At 50.9% G+C, this 24,784-nt stretch overlaps 1 protein-coding gene across 2 annotated transcripts; it reads right to left on the bottom strand.

Annotated features, from left to right (window-relative positions):
* Nucleotides 1-473: 473 nt before the first annotated feature.
* Nucleotides 474-23,235, bottom strand: POGZ (pogo transposable element derived with ZNF domain). 2 transcript variants are annotated; one of them, XM_051771000.1, is made up of 19 exons: nt 22,827-23,235; nt 16,063-16,187; nt 15,256-15,431; nt 14,328-14,436; nt 13,463-13,642; nt 12,564-12,764; nt 11,959-12,068; nt 11,163-11,497; nt 10,191-10,345; nt 9,443-9,543; nt 8,613-8,759; nt 7,774-7,905; nt 6,755-6,927; nt 5,740-5,880; nt 5,052-5,111; nt 4,055-4,167; nt 3,049-3,073; nt 2,577-2,904; nt 474-1,977 (listed from the first exon to the last, which is right to left on the bottom strand). In XM_051771000.1, the coding sequence occupies exons 2-19, from the start codon at nt 16,184-16,186 to the stop codon at nt 760-762; spliced, it is 3,828 nt and encodes a 1,275-aa protein (XP_051626960.1). In that variant the 5' UTR covers nt 16,187; nt 22,827-23,235; the 3' UTR covers nt 474-759. The 2 variants fall into 2 exon arrangements, with proteins under 2 accessions (XP_051626960.1, XP_051626959.1); XM_051770999.1 differs by having other exon boundaries at nt 475-1,977; nt 7,774-7,908.
* Nucleotides 23,236-24,784: the final 1,549 nt, after the last annotated feature.

The raw sequence follows: 24,784 nt of genomic DNA, 5'->3' as shown, positions 1-24,784 counted from the left end.
AAAAGACCCAAAGCAACCCCAAAGATCTCCCTGGGCCAATCCGAAGGTTCCCAGGAATTCCACAGGAATGGAACTTCCCCGGGGTCGAGTGTCACAAAACCAAGGATCAAAAAAGAACCTGGTTTGGGGGTTTTTTTGTTTTAAAAACAACCCCTAAAAAGTTTTGAGAACTGGTTTTTCCAGAGCTACATATGCTTTTTTTTTTTTTTTTTTTTCCTCTCCTTCCTTTTTTTCCCCCCTGAAATGGTCACAAATTGACAAATGTCCAATTGGGAATAAAAAAAAAATCCACATTTCTGCACGATAAAAAACCCAGAAACTCTTGATACAAGTGAGGTAAAACAGCCACCCACGAGATATTTTTCAGGAAAAATACCAAAAACGGTGATTTTTTTTTTTTTCCTTCTTTAAAAAACCCCAAAAAAAAACAACCCCAAAAAAAAAAACCAACAAAAAAAACACACCAAAAAAATCCAAACAAACAAAAAAAAGAAACAAAAAAAAAAACCAAAAAAGGGGGAAAAAAAGAAACGAAAAGCACGAAAAAACTCCCGAAATGAACCAGCAGAAATGGCTATTTTTTTTTTCTGTTTGTTTGTTTGTTTGTTTGTTTTGTTTGAATCTCGAGCGATCGCCTACGAAAACTCCTAAAACCCCACAAATCCACAGGGAAGTGTCATGGTCTCAATCCAACGTTTATTCTCAAAAAAATAACCCCCTTTTTTTTTTTTTTTCTGTTCTTTTTGTGCCTCTCCTGGCTCAGATCTCCTCCTCCAGCAGCCCCAGCTCGGCGTCCTCGAAGCCGTAGAAGGACTCGGTCTCGCTCTCTCCCTCGAAGAGCCGGTGGAGGATCTCGGGATCCGCCGCTTCCTCGGGATGGGTCTCCCCCTCCTGGGGCTCGGGGGGCTCCTCCTCGCCCCGGCCCAGCTTGAGCTGCTCCTCCAGCGAGGCGATGAGCTCCTCCTGCATGTCCCCGTTGCGCGCCGGCGAGTTGGCCGTGCCGTCGGGGCCGGGCAGGACGCTGGCCACCAGGAAGGATTGCTGCACCAGCTCCGGCGAGTCCCCGATGACCTCCAGCGCCTCGGCCAGCCAGCACAAGACCAGCTGCAGGAGGATGTCCGAGTCGCACGAGGAGTCCTCCGCCATCTCCTTGGCCTGCTCCTTCCACTTTTTGTGCAAGAAGTTTTTCACGGTCCTCTTGACGCAAACGTCCAGGGGCTGGATTTTGGAGCTGCAGCCGGCGGGCACCACGGCGGGCAGGGTGCTGGAGGAGCTGAGCACGGCCAGCACCTCCTCGCTCAGGTGGGTCCGGTGGCAGTCCAGCACCAGCATGCCCTTGCCGCTCTGGCAGGCCACGTGCTCGTGCCACACGCGCGACGCCCACAGCTCCATCACCTCGTCGTCGCTGTAGCCGCCCTCGCGGGCCTCCAGCAGGATGGACTCGGGCACGTTGGCGGGCGCCCGCACGTGGCCCCGGTAGAGCACCAGGGCGGGCAGCACGGTGCCGTCGGCCAGGATGGCCAGCACCACGTCGCACCAGGGCTCGCCGTTGCCCACGGTCTGCAGGGCGCTCTCCCTGCGGTCGTCGCCGCCGCCGCCCAGCACCTCGGCGTCCAGGAACAGGGAGATCTCGTCCACGGCGGCGATCATGGACAGCGGCAGGTCCTGCGTGTGGATCTGGCGCTGCACGAACTCGATGAAGGAGCCGGCGCTGTCCTCCACGCCCTTGGGCAGCGGCTGGGCCACGGCCCGGCGCGTGTGGGTGCTCAGGTGGTGCCTCAGCATGAACCTCACGGCCCACTCGTAGGAGATCTTGAAGCCCCCGTCCAGCGAGCGCCCGATCTTGGTGGCCTTCTGGAAGAGGGTCTCCTCGTTGACGGGCAGCTGCTGCTCCCGCTGGGTCAGCACCCACTCCGCCAGCTTCTCCTCGGCCTCCAGGCTCAGGTACTTCCCCTCCAGGTTCTCCTCCTGGGACGCCTGCGGGGGCAGAGGGAAAGATTCCTGCCTTGGAGTGGGAAAGGCGGCAAAAAAAACCTCAGGGAACAAAAAAGGAAGGGTTTGGTCGGCGTGTAGGGTGCGGCCTCAGGCTGAGCTCTTTGGGGGGAAAAGACATTTCCCTTTGGAATGGGATGGGGTGGGATGGATGGGATGGGATGGGATGAAGAGGACATTTCCCTGTGGAATGGGATGGGATGAAGAGGACACTTCCCTTTGGGATGGGATGGGATGAAGAGGACACTTCCCTGTGGGATGGGATGGGATGAGGAGGACACTTCCCTGTGGAATGGGATGGGATAGGAGGACACTTCCCTTTGGGATGGGATGGGATGAAGAGGACACTTCCCTGTGGAATGGGATGGAGAGGACATTTCCCTTTGGGATGGGATGAAGAGGACATTTCCCTGTGGGATGGGCTGGGCTGGGAGGACACTTCCCTTTGGGATGGGATGGGATGAGGAGGACATTTCCCTGTGGGATGGGCTGGGCTGGGAGGACATTTCCCTGTGGAATGGGATGGGATGAGGACATTTCCCTGTGGAATGGGCTGGGCTGGGAGGCCATTCCCCCCCTCCTACCTGGACCCTGCGGAGCCAGCGGCGGATGCGGCGCGGGGGGTTCCTGAAGTGCTCGGCCGCCTGCTCGGTGTCGGAGCAGAGGGCGAAAAGCACCACCCGCAGCTTCTTCACCGACAGCTGCTCCTTCCTGCTGCCCTCGGGCTCCCTCGGGGGCTGCTCGGCCTCCCCCAGGCCGGGATCACCGGGATTCTCCTCCTCCTGCCGCGCCGGGGCGGGATCGGGGTCGGGGTCGGGGTCGGCGTCGCCTCGGGAAGGAGCCGCGGGCTGGGCTGGGACGGAGCTGGGAGGGCTGGGGGGCTGCGGGCTCGGGGCCTGGCCCTGGAGGTGCCTGGGAGGGAGGGAAACACGGAATTCCTGGGAAATCCCTCCTGGGAAATCCTTCCTGGGATTCCCAGGCAAGTCCTGGGAAATCCGGGAAAAACCCGGCCCCGAGCCGGGAGGGGGAAAATGGGAGTTCACAGGAAGGGTTTACCTGGAATGTGAGATCCAAGGGGGGCCTGGAAGGGAAACACAAACGGTTGGAGCTCAGTAAATAAAATACTGAAGCAAATAAACACCAAATCGGGGCAATTAACGCAAAATAAACACGAAATGAGTGCAAATAAACACTGAATCAGTGCAAATAAACATGAAATCAGTGCAAATTAACACCAAATCGGTGCAAATAAACACGAAATTGGTGCAAATAAACACCAAATCGGTGCAGGGGTTTTTTTTCAGGTTTTTTGCAGGGTTTATTCAGGTTTTTTGCAGAGTTTTTTCAGAGTTCATTCAGGTGTTTTTTTCAGGTTTTTTTCAGAGTTTATTCAGGTTTTTTTTCAGGGTTTATTCAGTTTATTCAGGGTTTTTTCCAGTTTTTTTTTCAGGGTTTATTCAGCTTTTTTTCCAGTTTTTTTTTCAGGGTTTATTCAGCTTTTTTTTCAGGGTTTATTCAGAGTTTATTCACGTTTTTTTTCAGGTTTTTTTCCCGGTTTATTCAGGGTTTATTCTGGGTTTCTCCAGGGTTTATTCGGGGTTTGTTCAGGTTTTTTTCAGTTTATTCAGGGTTTTTTTCAGGGTTTATGCAGCTTTTTTTTCAGGGTTTTTTCAGAGTTTATTCAGGGTTTTTTCCAGGTTTCTTTCCCAGTTTATCCCGGGTTTATTCCGGGTTTCTCCAGGGTTTATTGGGGTTTGTTCAGGGTCTCTGGCAGCTGCCCATCCCTCGGGGTGTCACCTCGGGGTGTCCCTGGGACACAAAGATATCCCTGAGGAGCAGAGGGAGTGTTGGAGCCCTTGGCATTGTGGATCCATGGGAAGATCCCAAAGATCCCAGAGATCCCAAAGATCCCAGAGATCCCGGGGTTTAACTGCCCCTCTCCATGACAATAAAGGCCCATTCAGGTCCCACCCAAACCCACACAAAGGTCTGTGAATGGAGGGATTATGTCCCGAATAATCCCTTTTTTTTTGGTTTTCCCAGGTTTTCTGGGGGTTCTCACCTTGGAGGATGATGTTGCTGGACTCGTGGGAGGGGTTGAAGACGAGGTGCTTGGCCATGGAGTCCCCCTCGGAGGTGACAAAGAGGCAGGAGGAACAGGAGAGCTTCACCCCGCTGGGGGGGAACAGGGGAGGGGAGAAAAAGGGGGGGGAGAGAAATAAAAATACAGCATTAAAAATAGGGAAATAAAAATACACCACAATAAAAAACAGAAATAAATAAAAATACACCGTAATAGAAAAGAGAAATAAATAAAAATATACCAGAATAAAAAAGAGAAATAAATAAAAATATACCAGAATAAAAAAGAGAAATAAAAATATACCAGAATAGAAAAGAGAAATAAAAATACACCAGAATAGAAAAGAGAAATAAAAATACACCAGAATAGAAAAGAGAAATGAAAATACACCAGAATAGAAAAGAGAAATGAAAATACACCGTAATTAAAAAGAGAAATGAAAATACACCATAATAGAAAAGAGAAATAAAAAAAAATACACCATAATAGAAAAGAGAAATAAATAAAAATAGACCGTAATTAAAAAGAGAAATAAAAATACACCAGAATAGAAAAGAGAAATAAAAATACATAATAGAAAAGAGAAATAAAAATACACCAGAATAAAAAAGAGGAATAAAAATACAGCCATAATTAAAAAACAGAAATAAAAATACAGCCATAAAAATATACCCCTTTTCTCATTAATAATTAAACATGTCACCCCCCGAAAAATGAACCCCCTCTGGAATCCAACAAGATCCCAAGATTTACCCCTCCCAAAATCCCTAAAGCCATAAGTTAATTATTATTAATTATTATTAATAAGTTAATTTATTTTCCTGTGTGGTAAAAAAATAAATAAATAAAACCAAAATAACCAACAGCTCCTTCCAGGTGCTGGAGATCAGAAAAGGGAGTGAGTGAGTGCCCAGGGGATTCCCAGGGGGATTAAAGGAATTAAACCCGGGTTTAACAAAGCCCAGCTCTGCATTACCAGGCAGTGTAGTTCTTGAACAAAGCCAAGTATTTGGGGCTCTTCCGAGGGACGTGGTTGCTGCAAGAGAAAAAAAAAAGAGTTTAGGGAGTCATAATTGCTCTGACAAAGACAAAAAAAAGAGTTTAGAAAGTCATAATTGCTCTGGACAAAGACAAAAAAAAGAGTTTAGAAAGTCATAATTGCTCTGGACAATGATAAAAAAGAGTCCACAAAAGTCACAATTGCTCTGGACAAAGACAAAAAACAAGAGATTAGAAAGTCACAATTGCTCTGGACAAAGACAAAAAAAGAGTTTAGAAAGTCACAATTGCTCTGGACAAAGACAAAAAAAGAGTTTAGAGAGTCATAATTGCTCTGGACAAAAAACCACACAAAAGTCACAATTGCTCTGGACAAAGTGGCTGTAAAACCACCTCAACCCCACATTTCCAGGCCCAACCCCCGGGTTAATGACATTTAATGACATTTTGTCTGCTTGTCTTGTGTCCCAGGAGGTTAAACCCGGGCCTAAGTGCTAAAAACCGGCACCAAATCCTATCAAAACACCCGGATCTGGCAATAATTCCGGGGGATTTTTGGGAATGCCGGACTTCTTCTCCTCTTTGAAAAAACAGTGACCCCCAGAGCCGCTCGGGGAGGTGGAACTGCCCCCAAATCCCGGTTTTATTCCCGTTTTCCCCCTCACTTGATCATGTGGTTGGCGTAGGCCCGGGAGCAGCAGGTGCTGTAGCGACACAGGGAGCAGTGCACGTAGGTCGGGAAGTGGTTGGGGAAGTCTGGGATCTCAAAGCTGCATTCCAGGCACGTCTGCCTGCCCAGGACACTCCTGCAAGAGGGGAGGGAGAGCTCTGTTAGCCTTGGGATCGTGGAATTAGGGCCATTGTTGGGGGGAAAAGTGGATTTAAGGCCTTGTGTCGGTGTTTCCCGCTCCCTGGAAATCGTTTGGAAGTGGGTAATAAATGGGGAAATGACAAGAAATAATAATTCCAGGTACGTCTGTCTGCCCAGGACGCTCCTGCAAGAGGGGAGGGAGAGCTTTGTTAGCCTTGGGATCGTGGGATGTGCATGGAATTATGGCCATTGTTGGGAGAAAAGCGGATTTAAGGGTTTGAGGAACTCCCTCGTTCCTCGGTGTTGGTGTTTCCCACTCCCTATAAATCATTTGGAAGTGGGTAATAAATGGGAAAATGACAAGAAATAACAATCCTGAGGACGAGGCAGCAGCTACAGGAGAGGGATTTTGTACAAGGGGTGGAGTGACAGGACAAGGGGGGCAGGGTCAGGCTGAAACAGGGAAATTTAGGGTGGATGTGGGGAAGAAATCCTTCCCTGGGAGGGTGGGGAGGCCCTGGCACAGGTTATTCCATGGATTCCCCAGCCCTGGGAGTGTCCAAGGCCAGGAGCAGGTCTAGTGGATGATCTTTCAGTCCCTTCCCACCCAAACCATTCCGTGACCCTTCGGGGTGGGCAGGACTCCCTCCCCTGCTGGAATTCCACTGTCAGCTCACTCTGGATTTCAGCCTCACCTCAAGAGCTTTCCCAGCACAATCCTGGTTCTGTGGGAAGCCAAACTCATGGAATAAACCCCTCCTTGGCACAGGATCAGGTGCTCCCCACCCCCCTTGGCACCGGAACAACCCACGGCAGCCCCTCGGAAACCTTCAAAAATTCAGAATTCAGCCCCAAAAAGGAGCTCTCACATTTTTTTGACGGCTCTTTTCTGGACGTTCCTCTGGACAGGAGGGTACAGGAAGATGGGCTGGGGGTCTGAGGAGGAGGACAGAGGAGCTGTGTCCTGTCCCAGGCCCTGGGACATGTCGTTGGAAGAGACCGGCAACGTCCGCGGTTGTCCCCTGGAAGCCCTGATTGTCACCTGGAGGGAGCAGAGACACCAAAAAAAGGGGCAGGAATGAGCTGGGAATGGTCAACCCGGAGAGGAGAAGGTTTTGTGGAGACCTCAGAGCCCCTTCAGGTCCTGGAAGGGAACAGGGAAGGTGGAGAGGGGCTGTTCATCAGGAACTGGGGTGACAGGACAAGGGGGGTGGGTTCACACTGAAATAGGGAAATTTAGGGTGGATATTGGGAAGAAATCCTTCCCTGGGAGGGTGGGGAGGCACTTTGGAGGTTATTCCATGGATGTTCTACCCCTGGAAGTGTCCAAGGGCAGGTTAGAGCAACCTGGGCTCATGGAAGGTGTCCCTGCCCATGGTCTGGATGATCCCTCAGGTCCTTTCCCACCCAAACCACTCTGGGATCCTCTGCAGCCAAATTCAGGCTCAGGAGCTCCAGGGACACAGGATTTGAGCAACCTGGGCCAGTGGAAGGTGCCCCTGCCCATGGTCTGGATGATCCCTCAGCTCCTTTCCCACCCAAACCACTCTGGAATCCTCTGCAGCCAAATTCAGGCTCAGGAGCTCCAGGGACACGACTCAGCCCCCCCCAGGACACAGGATCTGAGCCCCAAAAGTGCCTGTTTGTCCCTAAAAAATTACAGAGCACGTCCAGACAGCTCAGGCAGCTCCTCCAGAGGTGAGTTCAACCTCTGCCACCTCCTCTCTCTCACTCCCTCCCTCCCTGAATCACCCAATTAACCAATTACACTGTGGTTTAGGCAAAACCAGCCTGGTTTTTACAACACCAGTGAACACAAAACACTCCAGAGGTGTTCCCTGAGGGAGCCCAGAGCCTGGGATTCCTCAGCAAACCCGGGATTCCTCACCTTGGTGCCAGGTTTTAACCCTTCCAGCTGCTTGGGCTTGCGGAAGGTTTTGTGGTGCTGCAGCTTGTGCTCGATTTTGTCCTTGGCAAAGAGGAACTGGAGCCTGCACTTGTTGCAGTGATAAACACTCTTCTTCTAAAGCAAAGGGGGAAGAAATGCAGCTGAGAGGAAGAGGAGTTTCCCCCCCACACACACACACACAGCAGGGTTTGGGTTTAAAAATGAAAGAAAATAAAAGCTCCAAACCCCCCCAGGTTCCCCCTCTTGGAAAGCAAAGGTGGCCCCGTTTTCCTCCTGCACGGCCCTGGTTGGTGGGTTGGTTTAAATTGGTTTAAGTTTTTAATTAAAATCGTGATGTTCTGCAGAGACACCACACCTGGAAGTGCCACAGAACAGGTCCTGGGGCAACATTCCCTCAGGAGCTGCCTCTCAGGGGAGTCCAGCAGAGGATTTTGGGGCAAATCATTTCAGGCACTTTTAGAATTCCCAAATTCTCCCTACCAAGATCTCATTTTCCACCCCCAGACAGGTGATTCCTGGTGTACCTGGTGCCTCATTCCCTCAAGAGCTGCCTTCCCTTTGCCCCTCAGGAGAGTCCAGGAGAGGATCTGGGGGGCAAATTCCTAAATTCCACCTACCAAGAGCTCATTTTCCACCCCTAGACAGGTGATTCCTGGGGTACCTTTTGCCTCATTCCCTCAAGAGCTGCCTTCTCTTTGCCTCTCAGGGGAGTCCAGCAGAGCATTTTGGGGCAAATCATGTGGTAAAATCCCTGAATTCCCAAATTCCACCTACCAGGAGCTCATTTTCCCTCCCCAGCCAGGAGACTCGTGGTGTACCTGGTGCCTCATGAAGTGCTGCTGGAAAGCATTGCCATTTTTGAAGACCTTGAGGCAGTAGGGGCAGAGCAGGTGCCGGGTGTCCTCGTGGATCATCCGGAAGTGACTGTCCACCTCCGAGTAGAGGGAGGAGCGGTACTGGCACACCTGGGAAAATGGGGGGAAAATCCCAATTAATGGAGAAATAATGCAGGGATTTGGCTCCTGCTCCTCGCCAGGATGTGGAGATCCCAACAGCACATTCCCAGGAATACCAGGAATGCTGGGATAGCCTGAGCTGGGCACACAGGGCTCGTCCAAGCCCAGCTCCTGGGAGCTTGGAATTAGATCCTGGTTCGGGAATTAAGAGTTCAGGAGTTCAGGAATTAGATCCTGGTTATTCCTGGGAGGTGGTGAATCAAACAACTGCTCAGAGGAGTCTGGAGAGATTTCAACCCCCCTTTTGTGAAAGGGAAGTGACAATTCCAGCTCCAAATCCAAGGGAGAAAGGGAAAAGTTAAGAAGGGAGAGAGAGCCAGTCAGTGCAGAGCAGTGGGAATTCATTAGGGAGAATTCATTAATGGGATTCATTAAGAATTCATTAATGGGATTCATTAATGGAATTCATTAAGGAGAATTCATTGAGGGAGAATTTGGAGCAAAATCTGGTTGAACACAACTTGGTTTGGAAGTTTCTTCCCCTGTTTTTAATTCATGGAGCTCTCCTGGCCTGGGGCAAAAAACACAACTGGGCTCCCCAGGACCCCTAATTGGGATGGAAAATCCCAGATTTCCTCTTTTTCTCTGCTATGTGAGAGTGAAATCCAGCTCCCAAACCCCTTTTTCCCCACCTGGCACACGTAGGGCATCTCCCCAGGCTTGTGGGTGTCCTTCATGTGCTGCAGGAACATGGGCTCGCTCTCGAAGGCCCACTCACAGATCTTGCACTTGGCTGCAAAAAGAAGAGGGAAAAGCAGGTCAAAATTGGGGGGAAAAAGTCAAATTTCAGGTTTCTTTGGTCAGATATATTATCAGTGTTCTCCTGTGGAAAAAGGGGACAAATCCTTCTTTGGGATCCACTGGATTTGGGAATACCAGGAGTAACACAAAAGACCTGTGATTGTGTGGGAACATCTCTAAGATTTCCTTAAGACAAAATTTAAAAATTAAAAGGAAATTTCAACATTCTGAGCAGAACTGGCAAACCACAAAACCAAGGCTCAAATGATTTTAAATTATCCAATGACTAAACGGAGCAGGAAATCAAAGAGTGACTTTCTGCCCCAAACTGAAGTGGGTTTTGACTTTGTGACACTCGTGGGGCTCCACTTCACCTGCTGATGTTTTGAGTCAGGGGAGAGCAAAACCAGCAGCATCTGGAGAGGGTTTGGGTGTTTTTTCCAGCAAAACAGAACAATTCCCTGCATTAAAATGGAGTAAAACTGAGCCCATCACCCAGGGATGTTCTCACCTGGGCCACCCTAAGAACTGGTTCTACTTGTCGGCTTTAAAGACAAGCCCCAAGTTTTTTGGGGATTTCCTGCAAGATTTGTGATTTACCACCAGATAAACCCCCAGTTTAAGGTTGCAAAGGCTCACTGGTGGACTCGTAGGGGCTGTGGACGTTCTCCAGGTGGCACTGGAGCTGGAAGGGGGTGGAGAACTGCCTGTAGCAGTGCTGGCAGATGGTGTGCACGTCCACCTCGCCGTTCTGCTGGTCCAGCTCCACGTGGTGCTTCATGTGGTTCATGAACCTGCAAGAGGGAGGGACACAAATCCAGATTTTCTGCACCTCTGACCCCAAACCCCTCGGTCTGAGCCCTTCTTGACCCCGATTTGGTGCCTCCTTGCTGGCAAAACACAGCTCAGCACGGTGGGATCAAAGAGGGGCTCGCCCAGAAAACGCCATTTCAGCAGAATATTTCCTCTTCCTGGTGAAAAATCGATGCAGAAAGATGAGGAGGAGAATTATTGTCCTTCAGGAATTATTATTTCTGGTCATCCAGCCATGAGCAAAGGAGACTGACCCGGAAAATGGGGCTGCTCAGGTTGGTTTCTATTCACCCCCCAAAGCTCTGCAGCACCACTGGTGCTCCCAGTTCAACTCCAACCCTCCAAACTGGGGCTGCCCAGGCTGGTTTTTACCCACTGTAACTCTGCAGCACCACTGGTGCTCCCAGTTCAACTCTAACCCTCCAAACTGGGACTGTTCAGGCTGCTTTTATTATATATACCCCCTGTAACTCTGCAGGTCATTCCTAACCCTGGGAACTGGGGCTGTTCAGGCTGGTTCCTATTCCCACCCCATAACTCTGCAGCACCACTGGTGCTCCCAGCTCCACTCTAACCCTCCAAACTGGGGCTGCCCAGGCTGGTTTTTACCCACTGTAACTCTGCAGCACCACTGGTGCTCCCAGTTCAACTCTAACCCTCCAAACTGGGGCTGTTCAGGCTGGTTCCTATTCCCACCCCACAACTCTGCAGCACCACTGGTGCTCCCAGCTCCACTCCAACCCTCCAACCCGTGGCTGCCCAGGCCCTGTGCCCCCTCCTTGTGCCCCTTCTGCTCACCTGATGTTGTTCTTGAGCCTCTTGGTGCAGTGTGGGCAGCGGAAGGACGTGGGCACCTTGGGGAAGGGCAGCAGCTGGGCGCCCTTGCCCCCGTCCCGGCCGTAGTAGAAATCATCCACCAGCATGATGAGCTTGCTCTGGGCAGAGTCTGGGCCCCCCTCGCCCCCCTCAGGGCCCTTGGCACAGGGGGACAGGGCTGGCACCGCCGGGCACGGGGCAGGGGGGGCTCCTGCCGGGGGTTTCTCTGGGGAAGGGGGTTTGGGGGACTGCAGGGGGGGCTCTGAATCCAGGGATTTCCTCTTCTTCAGGAACTCCACCATCTCGGGGCAGCAGTACTGAGAGGGGGGAAGAGCACAGGGGGTTAATCAGCAGGGAACTGTGCCCAGGGAGAGAGAAAACCACCCCAGTGTGGAACTGAGTCTAGAAATGAGTGAGCCCCGTGTTAAATTGTGTCTGGAAATCATTAACTCCCACACTGAGCTGGATCTAGAACTGCTAAGCCACCCTTAAACTGAATCTAGAACTACTAACCCCCCTAAACTGAACCTAGAACTGCTAATCTCCCCCTAAACTGAATCTAGAATTAAGTCCCACACATTAAACTGTATCTAGAACTGCTAATCCCCCCTAAACTGAATCTTAAACTGCTAATCCTCCTTAAACTGAACCTAGAACTAATTAAACCCCACGCATCAAACTGAATCTAGAAACCATTAAATCCCTCACATGGAACTGTGTCCAGGAATAATTAAGGTGTAAATCTACCCCAGAAAATCCCTTGGGAATGGCCACTCACACACATGTGTCCTCTCAAAGCCTCAGTGACCCGGAACTGGGCGTCGCAGCGGGGACAAACCTTCCTGCCACCGTCTTGCAGGTCGAAGGTGGGAATAGGGGATGAGCTGACTGTGACAAGAGAAACCCCAAAATGAAACAAGCAGGGTGAAATCCCCACAGTTTTTAAAACATTTGTTTAAAATGGAATGCCCCTTAAACCAGCTTTGGGCTCCCAGTGCCATGAAATGTCCTCTAAATCCAGTTTGGGTTCCCAAGGCCATCAAATGTCCTTTAAACCCAGTTTGGGCTCCCAAGGCCATGAAATGTCCTTTAAATCCAGTTTGGGCTCCCAAGGCCATCAAATGTCCTTTAAACCCAGTTTGGGCTCCCAAGGCCATGAAATGTCCTTTAAATCCAGTTTGGGCTCCCAAGGCCATCAAATGTCCTTTAAATCCAGTTTGGGCTCCCAAGGCCATGAAATGTCCTTTAAATCACCTTTTGGCTCCCAAGGCCATGAAATGTCCTTTAAACCCAGCTTGGATTCCCAATGCCCTGCAATGCCCCTCGATTTTGGGCTCCCACCCCCTCTGGAAGGGGTTTTCTTTGGGAGGGGCCGCCCGTTACCTTTGAGGGAGGAGGAGGAGGACGAGGATTCCGACACGCTGGACCTCTGGGACCCGGGGCTGCTGTTGGACACCACGAGGGGGCCGGGGCTCTGCCCCAGGGAGGGGACAGTGTTGAGGGTGTTCACCAGCTTGGCCACCTCGTTGCTGTTCTCCCCCGTCACCCCGGGCCTCTTCACGGTCACGAAGCTGGCGATGCTCACTGGGAGGGAGGGACAACACAATTCCAGCCGGGAATCCGCTGGGAACCCCGACCCCTCTGAGCCTTCCCAGGAGCTGGCTGAGCTGGGATTATCCCACTGGGAATGGGGAGGCTCAGGGGGGACCTTCTCAGTCCCTACAGCCCCTGGCAGGACATGGGAGCCAGGCCAGGCTGTGCTTAAACTGTATCTGGAACTAATTAAGCTCCACACATCAAACTGTATCTAGAACTGCTAATCCCCCTTAAACTCAATCCAGAACTAATTAAGCCCCATATATTAAACTGTATCTAGAACTAATTAAGCTCCACACATTAAACTGTACCTAGCACTGCTAATCCTCCTTAAACTGAATCTAGAACCAATTAAGACCCATATATTAAACTGTATCTAGAACTAATGAAGCTCCACACATTAAACTGTATCTAGAACTAATTAAGCTCCATATATTAAACTGTATCTAAAACTAATTAAGCCCCATATATTAAACTGTATCTAGAACTAATTAAGATCCACACATTAAACTGTACCTAGTACTGCTAATCCTCCTTAAACTGAATCTAGAACTAACTAAGCCCCACACATTAAGCTGTTAATGGGGAGCAGCAGCAGGAGCAGAGGGAAGGGCAGGTTCAGACTGGACCTGCCTGGAAAGGGCTGTCCAGCCCAGGGAGGGGGGTTCTGGAGGGGCAGGACTTACTCTGCTGCGGGGCCTGGGCCTGGGGCACGGTGCTGCGCAGGGTCAGCGTGGCCGGGATCACCGTGGTGAAGGTGTTGGCGGCGGGTCTGACGGGCAGGGGGGCCCCTGCCCTCACCTGGGCCACGGGGGAGAACACCTGGGGCACCCCCACGGCCGGCTTCACAAACTGGGTACCTGGGGCTGCAAAGAGCAGGGATCACAGAGACAGGCCTGCACCAGGAACCTCAGCCCAGGCCCAGATCAGAGATCACAGAGACAGGCCTGCACCAGGAACCTCAGCCCAGGCCCAGATCAGTGATCACAGAGACAGGCCTGCACCAGGAACCTCAGCCCAGGCCTAGACCAGGGATCCCAGCCCAGGCCTAGATCAGTGATCCCAGGCCTGCACCAGGAACCTCAGCCCAGGCCTAGATCAGAAATCCCAGCCCAGGCCTGCATCAAGAATCCCATCCCAGACTTGGATCAACTCATTCCATCCCAGGCCTGGATCAATTAATCCAATCCCAGTCCTTGCTTAGGAAAAACACAACCCTCCTCCCACCACTGCTGAGCTCCCAGAATTCCCAGTGGGAGTTTTCCTTTCCCTTCCCAAGCAGACTCAGCCTGACTTTGGATGCAGATCCCTGCATTCCCAGCTTTTCCCAGGGATGGAAACTCAGGGGATCCTCCAGCTCCAAATTCATTTGGACAGGAGGCTTTGGAGACTCATTTTTGGGGACAGTGGCCACGAGTTTGGTCCTTCAGAGGTTCCACAGCAGAAAGGAGTGTTATTAAAAATTCCCATCCCAGAGCTGAACCTCCCCCTGGGAAACACGAGTTGGAAATGTCATTTTTGGTGGGTTTAGCCCTAAAAAGGAGCCCTTACCTGGCACGAGGGTGATGGGTCTCACTGTCTGCCCTTGCTGGACGTTGAGCACGATCCCCACCTGGTTCATGGTGTTCTGGACGGGCCTCACGTTCCTCACGGGAAACCCCTGGGATCCAACAGCCCCCTTACCACACAGAGCATTCCCAATCCCAAGTTTTACACCCCAAAAAGCCAATAAAGGGATAAAAACAACCCACCCCACAGTGTCAGCACCCAGAGGAGAGTTGGGCTGTGAGGTGCCTTCCTTACACTTGGCAATATCCCACAAACAGCCTCTGCTCATCCCTCTTCCCAAAGCACCCAAAAACCTTCTCCCTGAAAAATCCTCCTCCTTCAAAAACCTCCTTTTTTCCCCAAAACCTCCTCTTTCAACACTCTCCTTTTTCCCAAAACCTCCTCCTTCAAAAACCTCCTTTTTCCCAAAACCTCCTCCTTCAAAACTCTCCTTTTTCCTAAAACTTCCTCCTCCAAAAACCTCCTTTTTCCCAAAACCTCCTCCTTCAACACTCTCCTTTTTTCCAAAACTTCCTCCTTCAAAAACTTCCTTTTCCCCAAAATCTCCTCCTTCAAAAATTTCCTTTTTCCCCAAAATCTCCTCCTTCAAAAATTTCCTTTTTCCCCAAACCTTCTCCTTCAAAAATCTCCTTTTCCCCAAAACCTCCTCCTTCAAAAATCTCCTTTTCCCCAAAACCTCCTCCTTCAAAAATTTCATTTTTCCCCAAACCTTCTCCTTCAAAGATCTTCTTTTTCCCCAAACCTCCTCCCTCCCAAACCCCTCCTTGTTGACCAACTTGGTCCAACCAACCCAAGCATTGGCCAACCCCAAACCCCCCGAGGGTTCTTGGCGCGACGTCCCTCAAACCACACGAGGAACCTGGATCATTCCCGCTGGTTTTCCCGGGATTTCCCAGCTCCTGGAGCTCACCTGGGTGGTGATGAAGATGGGCTGGCTGGTCACGGGGGGGGTGGGCACGTGGTTGGCGTTCTGCATGATCTGCACCGGCCGCAGCAGGGGCTGGGTCACCACGGCCCCCAGCGCGGGCGTGGGGCTCTGGGTCAGCAGCAGGGACTGGCCCCCGGGAGGGACCACGGCATTCCCGCCTGGAAAACAGGGATAGAACACAGGGAATGAGCTCCTGGAGGTACCACGGCATTCCCGCCTGGAAAACACAGGGATAGAACACAGGGAATGAGTTGGGAGCAGGGATTGTCCTCCTGGAGGGACCACGGCATTCCCGCCTGGAAAACACAGGGAGACAGCACAGGGAATGAGCTGGGGGCAAGGATTGTCCTCCTGGAGGTATCACGGCATTCCCGCCTGGAAAACACAGGGAGACAGCACAGGGAATGAGCTGGGGGCAAGGATTGTCCTCCTGGAGGTATCACGGCATTCCCGCCTGGAAAACAGAGGGATACAACACAGGGAATGGGATAAGGTGGGTCAGCAGCAGGGACTGTGCTCCTGGAGGTACCATGGCATTCCTGTCTGGAAAACACAGGGATACAGCACATGCTGGGGGAAGCTTGGGATGACTCCAGACGGGATTTTGGGAACATTCCGCCCATTCCCAACTCCAGCTGGGACGAGACTCCCCCATCTCCGGGCATGGATGTGACCCTTGGTCATCCCAAATCCCCCCTGGGATCAGGGCAAGGAGGATTCCCTCGGTCACAGCCATTCCCATTCCCACTGAACTCCTGGAAGAGGAGCAATTCCCAAGGAATGAATCACCTGGGGCAGTTTTATCCACGGAGTTATAATCCTCCACCACGGAGTCCTCGATGACATCGCTGATCTTCTGCCACGGCTCCAGCTCCTCCTCCTCACATTCCATGAAAAGATCCGTGTCCGCCATCCTGGGAAAAAGGGTGGGAAAAGCGGGATTAGAAAAAACCGGGATTAGAAATCCGGGATGGGTTTGGTCAGGCAGAGGAATCCTTCCCGAGGAGGAACGCTGGGAAAAGGGCTGGGAAGGGCTGGAAGGGACGTGGCCAGCCCTGGATGGGGCACAAGGGAGCCTCTGGAATTCCCTGGATTGGCACTGGCAGGGAAATGGGAGCCTCCAGGTGTTCCCAGTCACGTTCCCACTGGAATGAAGCTCTGCCTTGCAGCTTAAACCCACCTTCCAAACCATTTTTCCGGGATAACTCAGCCCAAAACCCTGTTCCCAGACATTCCCATTCCAAAGGGGCTCATCCATCCACGTCCAAACCCTTTGCTGGCTCCATCCCTTGGGATAACTCAGCCCAAAACCCTGTTCCCAGACATTCCCATTCCATCCATCCACGTCCAAACCCTTTGCTGGCTCCATCCCTTGGGATAACTCAGCTTAAAATCCTGTTCCCAGACATTCCCAGTCCAGGGAATTCCACAGGGGCTCATCCATCCACGTCCAAACCCTTTGCTGGCTCCATCCCTTGGGATAACTCAGCCCAAAACCCTGTTCCCAGACATTCCCATTCCATCCATCCACATCCAAACCCTTTCCTGGCTCCACCACTTGCATCCAGACGTTCTGGGTGGCAAAAAAGTGTTAATTTTTGTCTGAAAGCCACAAAAAAAAAGCTGATGGGAAAAGCCTGGAGAAAAACCAGCCCAAATAAACAGCTTGGCAGGGGGGAAAAGCAGGAAAATCGTCCAATTTGGGCACAAAAACGGGTGGTTTTTAATGGTTTTTATTTAATTTTACCCACTCGCTGTCAAAAACCAGGAATTAAGAGCTGGATTAAGTAATGAGCTTAAATAATATAAGATTTATTATCTGGGGCTGCCCTTTTTATCCCCACACAGCCAGGATTGTGGCCAAATTGATGCTGAAAACCTGCTCTAATTCCAGGTTTTTTAAATGGATCTGGGATTTCCAGGAGTGGCTTCAACCCCTCTTCGTTCTGCTTTTGAAGCACAAGAAAATATTCATTTTTAAGAACACAAAATGCTCTTTCACACCATCCAGGATTCCAAATTTTCTGTATTTCCAGCACAGAATCTTCCCTAATTCAAATATTTTTGACCTGGATGAAATTGGGGTTTTTTTTCCCTTTATGGAGGTTTTTGTTGGTTTTTTTGTTTGGTTTTTTTTAAGGAGGTCCAAAGCCCCCAAAGCCCAACCCAGCTCCCAAAAAACTTCCTCCTTCCCGGGATTAGTTGGTCCAACTTCCTTTTGGGGAACCCAAAGGAGCTGCTGGAATTGGGGAAGCCAAAACTGCCAACTTTGAACCCAAAAATCCCTTTTTTAGGGGCTTTTTAAGTGACCTTCTCCCTCCTCTATCCCACCTTCCCAGCTCCCAGGAAACTGGGATCCACTGGGAATCAGCCACAGGGATCCAGGGGTATAGGGATATATGGATACAGGGATACATGGATAGAGGGATACAGGGATATAGGGATACAGGGATAAGGAAGGAGTTGCTCAAATGTGCCCACTGAAGAAAAAATACAGGCCTAAAATTAGCCTGAAAATGTTACCCTGAAAATTCCTTAAAATCAGCCTTAAAATCCCTTAAAATCAGCCTTAAAATCCCTTAAAATCAGCCTTAAAATACCTTAAAATCAGCCTGAAAATCCCTTAAAATCAGCCTGAAAATCCCTTAAAATCAGCCTGAAAATCCCTTAAAATCAGCCTGAAAATTCATTAAAATCAGCCTGAAAATTCATTAAAATCAGCCTGAAAATTCCTTAAACGAGGAAAAATGTAAAAAGAATAAAATCTAACAAATAACAGCTGAATATCAAATAATTACAAACAACAAATAATGTGGGAATGAGAGTGGGAAGGGAAAAAAAAAGACATATATTATCTTTAGGTGTTATTATCTCTGTGTATAAATGCAGGGGTGTATTATTAGAGATGTAATTCTATAGAAATATAATATATATATAAATATTTGTGTGAGTTATTGGTGCAAGACATGATACAGATTAATATATATTAATATATATTCATATACAAATGTATATATTAATATATATTCATATATAATTCATATATTAATATATATTCATATATAAATGTATATATTAATATATACATTAAGGGGAGTTATTTGTGCAAGACAATACATGTTGATATATATGTAGGTATATATTATATATTAATAACTATAATACATTATTATATATTAATAACTATATAATATGTTATATATTAATAATTGTAATATATTATATATTATATAATATATGTTATATATTATTTATATATTTTTATATTATATGTAATTATATATAACATTATATTGTATTATAAATTTTATATATTTTATTATATTGATAATTATATAATATACTATACATTAATAATTATATATTATAAATTATGTATTATATATTGTTTTATATATTTTTATATTATATATAATTATATATAATATTCTATTGTATTATATATTTTATATATTAATATTATACTAATATATTAATGTGTATATGTATATATATTAATATATAAACACATTCCATGATCCAGGTGAGCTGGGAAAGTAGAGCTGAGTTTGGGATGAAGATGGGATGGAGATTATATTATTATTAATATTATTATTATTATTATTATTATCCTGTTGCTGCTGTTTCCCAGGAATCTCCACTCCCACCTCTCCTCCCCCCTTTCCAGCTGGATTTATTCCCTTCCCCTGGATCAGAATTCCAGAGGCAAATCCACTGACACTGAGACCATCCCAGGGGGGAGGAAAACCTGAAATCCTCTGGAAAAACGGATTTCCCGACCCCAAATCCAAAAAAAAACAATTTAAAGCTTTTCCAAAGGGGATGCACAGCTCCAGGTGGATTCCCTGCCCCAAATCCCGGCGGATCCAGGTGGGAATGGATCCAAGTGGCAGCAGGGAGCACAACAGGCTAATGTTTGATTTATCCTTAAAGGGAAAAATGAGGGAAGAGAATCTGGGAATGCTTTGGGTGGGAAGGGCCCCCCGGGATCATCCAGTCCCAGGAAAAGAGGGAACAGAATCCTGGGAATGCTTTGGGTGGGAAGGGCCCCCCGGGATCATCCAGTCCCACCAACCCGGCCCTGGGCACTTCCAGGGCTGGGGAATCCCTGGAGAAACAATTCCATGGGTTTCCAGGGGGGAGTTCCTGACCGAGCACCCGGAGCTCCTGGAAGTTCCCATCCAGAGGTTCCACGGGGCCCGGAACCGGAGGGAAACCCCCTGGAATACACCTGGAATACACTTGGAATACACTGGAATGCACCTGGAATGCACCTGGAATACATCTGGAATACATCTGGAATGCACATGGAATATACATGGAATGCCCCTAGAATACACCTGGAATAAACCTGGAATAAACCTGGAATAAACCTGGAATAAACCTGGAATAAACCTGGAATAAACCTGGAATAAACCTGGAATAAACCTGGAATAAACCTGGAATAAACCTGGAATGCCCCTGCAATACACCTGGAATGCACCTGAAACACACCTTGAATGCCCCTGGAATACACCTGGAATGCATCTGGAATGTCAATGGAATACACCTGGAATATACCTGGAATGCACATGGAATACACCTGGAACACCCCTGGGACACCCCTGGAATGCACCTGGAATGGCCCTGGAATACACCTGGAATATACCGGGAACACCCCTGGAACGCCCCTGCCCAGGGAGAAGCCGCTCCCGGGTCCCACCAGGATTCCAGGGAAGGGGAAACCCCCCTGGGAAAACCCCAATCCCCCAAACCCACGGACAAGCAGGAACGTGTCCAAGCCCCCACAAACCACAGCCCCAAAAAAGCCACTTTTAGCACCAAAACCTGACCTTTCCTCACCCCCTCTCCCCTCCACCCTGTCCCTCTCCCCAGAATTCCCATCTTTTTGCCTTATTTTCTCCCTGATTTCTGATAAAGCCTCTTTAACAGCCAGGAAAAAACATCTTTATTTTTTAAAAGGAGCCTCCAAAACCCCCCCCACGAGGGTTAAAAGCAAACAAACAAAAGGTTTCCACGCTCTGCCTTAAATAATAATCACAAACATTAAAAATAAATCAAGATAAAAAGCTTTTTTTAGTGGCTTTCAGTGACTAATTGGCCCAGCCCCGAATCTGATGCAATTTAGGGGATGAAAATACACTTTTGGCTGAGGGTTTTTTTGCCTGTTTATGTGGCTTTTCCTCGGGGGGGGGAAAGGTGAGCTGAGTTCAACATTCCGAGGGAATCCAGGAATTCACCCTCTGTGGTGCTGAAATCGCTCCCAAAAGGCACCAAAAGGTTTCCCAGGAATGCCACCCATTCCAAATCCTGTCTTATTAAAGGGCTTGATGCCTCTAATTAAAATGTCTTATTGCACATTTAATTAGGATGATTGTTATCTGTCTCCCAGCTGAGGAAAACAAACCGATTTCTGAGTTTTTGGGGTTATTTTGGGGGCGTTTTTGGGGGAGGAAACTTCGAGTTTCTGGCTCTGGGATGGGGCACCAAAAAAACCCACCCACATTTTCCCACCCATTCCAACATTTCCACACAGGCAGAGCTTGGAGAGGCAACTGAGAGAGAATTCCCTGGGCTGGGAAACGCTGCAGGAGGTTTCCAAGCTAATAATTACGGGATTGAAGGCAAAGATGTGCAGGGAAAAAATTGACTGGAGCTCCGGGAACACAGGGAAAAGCAGAGCAGGGAACGTGCCCCATTCCTGCATCCCGGAGAAGTACTTCCCAAAAGGAGGCATCCCAGCTGGAAAAGGATGCCCTGAGGGGCGGCCTGGGCTCCCCAACACCCCAAAAAACCGTCAGGATGGCACCAAAAATCTGATTTTTAGTAGCCAGGAGCAACAGCCTCAGGGGGTGAGATCCCAGTCCTTTCTCCAGGAGATCCTGCTGAACAGAATTCCTGATCCTGCTGAACAGAATTCCTGATCCTGCTGAACGGAATTCCCGAGCTTCCCGGGGAGGCAGCGCCGGGAGAAGGCAGGGAAGGATCCCAGGTTTGGCAGGGGCAGGGATGGGGGCAGGTGAGGGAGGAAGGAGAGGGCGGGTGAGTTCAGGGGAGCAAATAAAGAGCAGCTTTTCCTTCTTCTTGGAGAGGGTTGGGATGAGGGAGGGGAGGGAGCCGGGAGGGAGGGAGGGAGGGAGGGAGAGCCCTCCTGTCACCTGGGGATGGCACTGGAGGGACCAGGCAGGACAAGGAGAACCTGGGGATCAAGGGAGATGATCAGGAGAGGGGTGGGATGGTGATCCCAGATCCCTGGGGATGAGGGGTGGGATGGCAATCCCAGAGGATGAGGGGTGGGATGGCAATCTCAGAGGATGAGGGGTGGGATGGCAATCTCAGAGGATGAGGGGTGGGATGGCAATCCCAGATCCCTGAGGGGTAGGATGGCAATCCCTGATCCCAGAGGATGAAGGTTGGGATGGCAATCCCAGATCCCTGAGGGGTGGGATGGCAATCGAGAGGATGAGGAGTGGGATGGCACTTCAGGATCAGGAGAAGAGGGGTGGGATGGCAATCCCAGAATCCCAGATCCCAGAGGATGAGGGGTGGGATGCCAATCCCAGGACCAGGAGGAGAGGGGTGGGATGGCAATCCCAGAGGATGAGGGTCGGGATGCCAATCCCAGCTCCCCGAGGGGCTCACACAAGGCGCTGTTGAGGGGGAACCGCTCTGCGAAGGTGGAGAGCGAGCAGGCCAAGGAGGGGGAGGGATGTCACTCACGAGCTGATCGGAGACCCCCCCCCTCACCCTTATGCTCCCCTAAAAAAGGGGGGGGGAGGAAAGGCCGTTCCTCCAGAGACCCCCACAAAACCCACGCTCGGCGTATTGTGGCGGCTAAGAAAGGCGGCGAAAAATAATCCCCGTGCCCAACATGGCCGCCCACCAGCGCCAGCGCCGGCAAAACGAGGAGGGGGCGGCAGCACCGGGGGAGGCGGACGGAGGGGCGTGGAGGGGACGGGGACGCGGCCTCTCCCCCCTTTCGCCACCCGGGAACGGCGATCCCGGGGGGGACGGGGGGGGTTGGAGAAGCGACCCCCGAGCGTGAGGGGATGGAGGGGGGGGGGGCAGCGCGCGCGGAGGGAGCCCCCGCGGCGCTGCCGCATCACCGCCGCCCCCCTCCCCTCAGGGGCGGCCGCTTCACCCGCGCGCGCGCGCCCCCCGCCCGCCCGCCCGTGAGGGGCGTGCGCGCGGATCCCTCCGCGTCCCCTCAGAGCGCCCGGCGGGGCCCGGCGGGAGCGGCCGCGGCTCCTCCCCGGCACCGCGAGCCCTCCTCCCTCCTCCCTCATCCTCCTCCTCCTCCTCCTCCTCCTCCTCCTCCTCCCGCCGCCGCCGCCGCCGCCGCTTTGTGTACGGAGCGCTCCGGCCCTGCCGCCCCCCTCCCCTCACCCCCCCCCCCCCTCCCCTTCATTCCCTTCTTCTCCTCCATTCCCGGGCGGTTCGAGCCGGTTCCACAATCAGCGAGCCCGAACAGCCCCCCCCCCTCCCCACAACCCCCCCCCCTCTCCAATCCCGCCGCCCCCCCCTCACAGCGCACCCCCCCATCCCCGCCTCACCTCCCTCAGCGCCGCCGCCGCTCCTCCCTAAGGGGCTCCGCCGCTCTCCGGGCGAGGCGACCCGCAGGGCGCGGGGGCAGGTGGCATGAGCCCCCCCCCCCGGGATGCTGAAGGATGGAGAAGGAGGAGGAGGATGATGATGATGAGGAGGAGGAATTATCCCTGTTCTGCTCGCCCTCTGTACGTTCTGGCGGGGGGCGGCTCCGTGCTTTGGCGTGTCCCGTGTTTCCCGCGCCCCCCCCCCCCCCCCTTCGAGCTCACGGGGAGGGCAAAGAAAAAAGGGCGCCGGGCCCGGCGGGCTGATACACGCGCGCGGCGCCCGCAGCCGCACCACACACACACACACCACACATACACACACACACAAAAAAGGGGACCTGGCCGGCGGAGGGATACGGTGACGTCATTTCCTCCTGCGCGCGGTGACGTCACGAGGGGGGCGGCCCTGAGGGGGCCGAGGGGGGGAAATGGCGCCTGGCGGGGCGCGACCCCCGCGCCGCCCTCACCGGCCTCCCGCCGCTGCCTCGGGGCGCCGCGGGGCATGCGGGGCCTCAGATCCCTCTGGGAGTGAGGGGAGCGGCGCCGAGGAGCCGCCCGCACCCCCGAGCCTGGGCCCGGGGTGTCCCGGAGCCGGGCCTGAGCCGCCCGCCACCCCCTGAGGGCTGTGAGGGGCTGTGAGGAGGGGTCAGCCCTCAGGTGAGGAGGAGGAGGAGGAGGTTGGCCTTAAGGTGCTCCCTGTCAAAACTCCCTCGCCTAGGGCAGGTGTTGCCTTCACCTGGTCTGGCCTTACCTGGATCCCTGGAACCTGCTGCCTTCAGGAGCAGGATTACCCCTCATTTGCAGCCTTTCAGCGCCTTCTCAGCACCTTTATGAGCTCAGAAGGGGCTCAGAAAAAGGGAGAGTGACTGTGGCACTGGCAGGGGGTGACAGGACAGTGGGTTCAGTTATTATTATTGTTATTGTTATTAATTTGGGATAAATTTGAAGTTATCTACTGACAAATTTAAATGTAATTAACATTCTTTAAATCCAGGCTTTGAAAGCATCCACATAACCCAGCCTTTAATTCCCCACATGCAGTTCTGAGCTCCCCATCCTTTCGCCCAAAGAACACGTTTCTTTATGGAAATAAATATTTCTGCCCCTTCCTAAAATTCTTTTCCCGGGCTCCTCGGGAAGCGAAAGCAAAATGTTGTTGCTTCACCTCAAAAAAAAAAAACATAAATTGGGGAATCCTCCATTAAATATTTTTCCTTGATGCTCTGCACAAATGGGTCACTGTGCTGCCTGAGGATGCTCATTAATTGGTTCTGTGCTCAATTTAATCCTCAAATATGTCATAACTCCTTCCCATGGATTAGGAAAAAACTGGATTTTCATCAGTTTAGAGCCATTTCAGGATTACAATTCATTCTTTTCACGGTGCTTTTATACAAAAAGATGAGTCTAATAAAGAGGAGGGCCCCAACATTCCCTGTTTTATGCCAATATCAACTCCAGGACATGAGTTAAAATGGACATTTCTCCATTCTGCCTGTAGGTGAAAGACTGACTGTCACTGTTGGCAGCTCCAGTGTGCAATTTAAAGGTTGAAAACAAAGATTTTTTTCCCATTATATCCACCCTGGAAGGATCTGAATCCGAGATCTGCCACAGAATCCACCAAACCAGGTGAGCATGAGCTTGAAATGAAGAACACTTGAAATCCTGGGCTTTAAAGCCTGGATTTGTTCCCCACTGCTCATGAAATGCAGTGGAATTTGGGGTGGGATGGGTATTGTGGATCCTGTGCTTTTTTTTTCAGGGATAAACCCAAATTCTCCATCCTGTGCAGCACTTAATGAACTGAAAATCAGGGTGGTGAGACTTGCAGGGAAGGTTTGCTGTGTCAACAAGGATCCAGGCAGGTTTGCTCTGAGCCAGCTCAGATTTTATCTCCAGGAATAATTTGGATTTTG

The sequence above is a fragment of the Manacus candei genome, unplaced genomic scaffold (assembly GCF_025592945.1).
Source record: "Manacus candei isolate 608988 ecotype Guabito, Panama unplaced genomic scaffold, ASM2559294v1 h1tg000128l, whole genome shotgun sequence".
In the NCBI taxonomy this organism is placed as follows: domain Eukaryota; kingdom Metazoa; phylum Chordata; class Aves; order Passeriformes; family Pipridae; genus Manacus; species Manacus candei.
The sequence above is the reverse complement of the archived record's forward strand: the minus strand, read 5'-3'. Positions and strand labels throughout refer to the sequence as shown.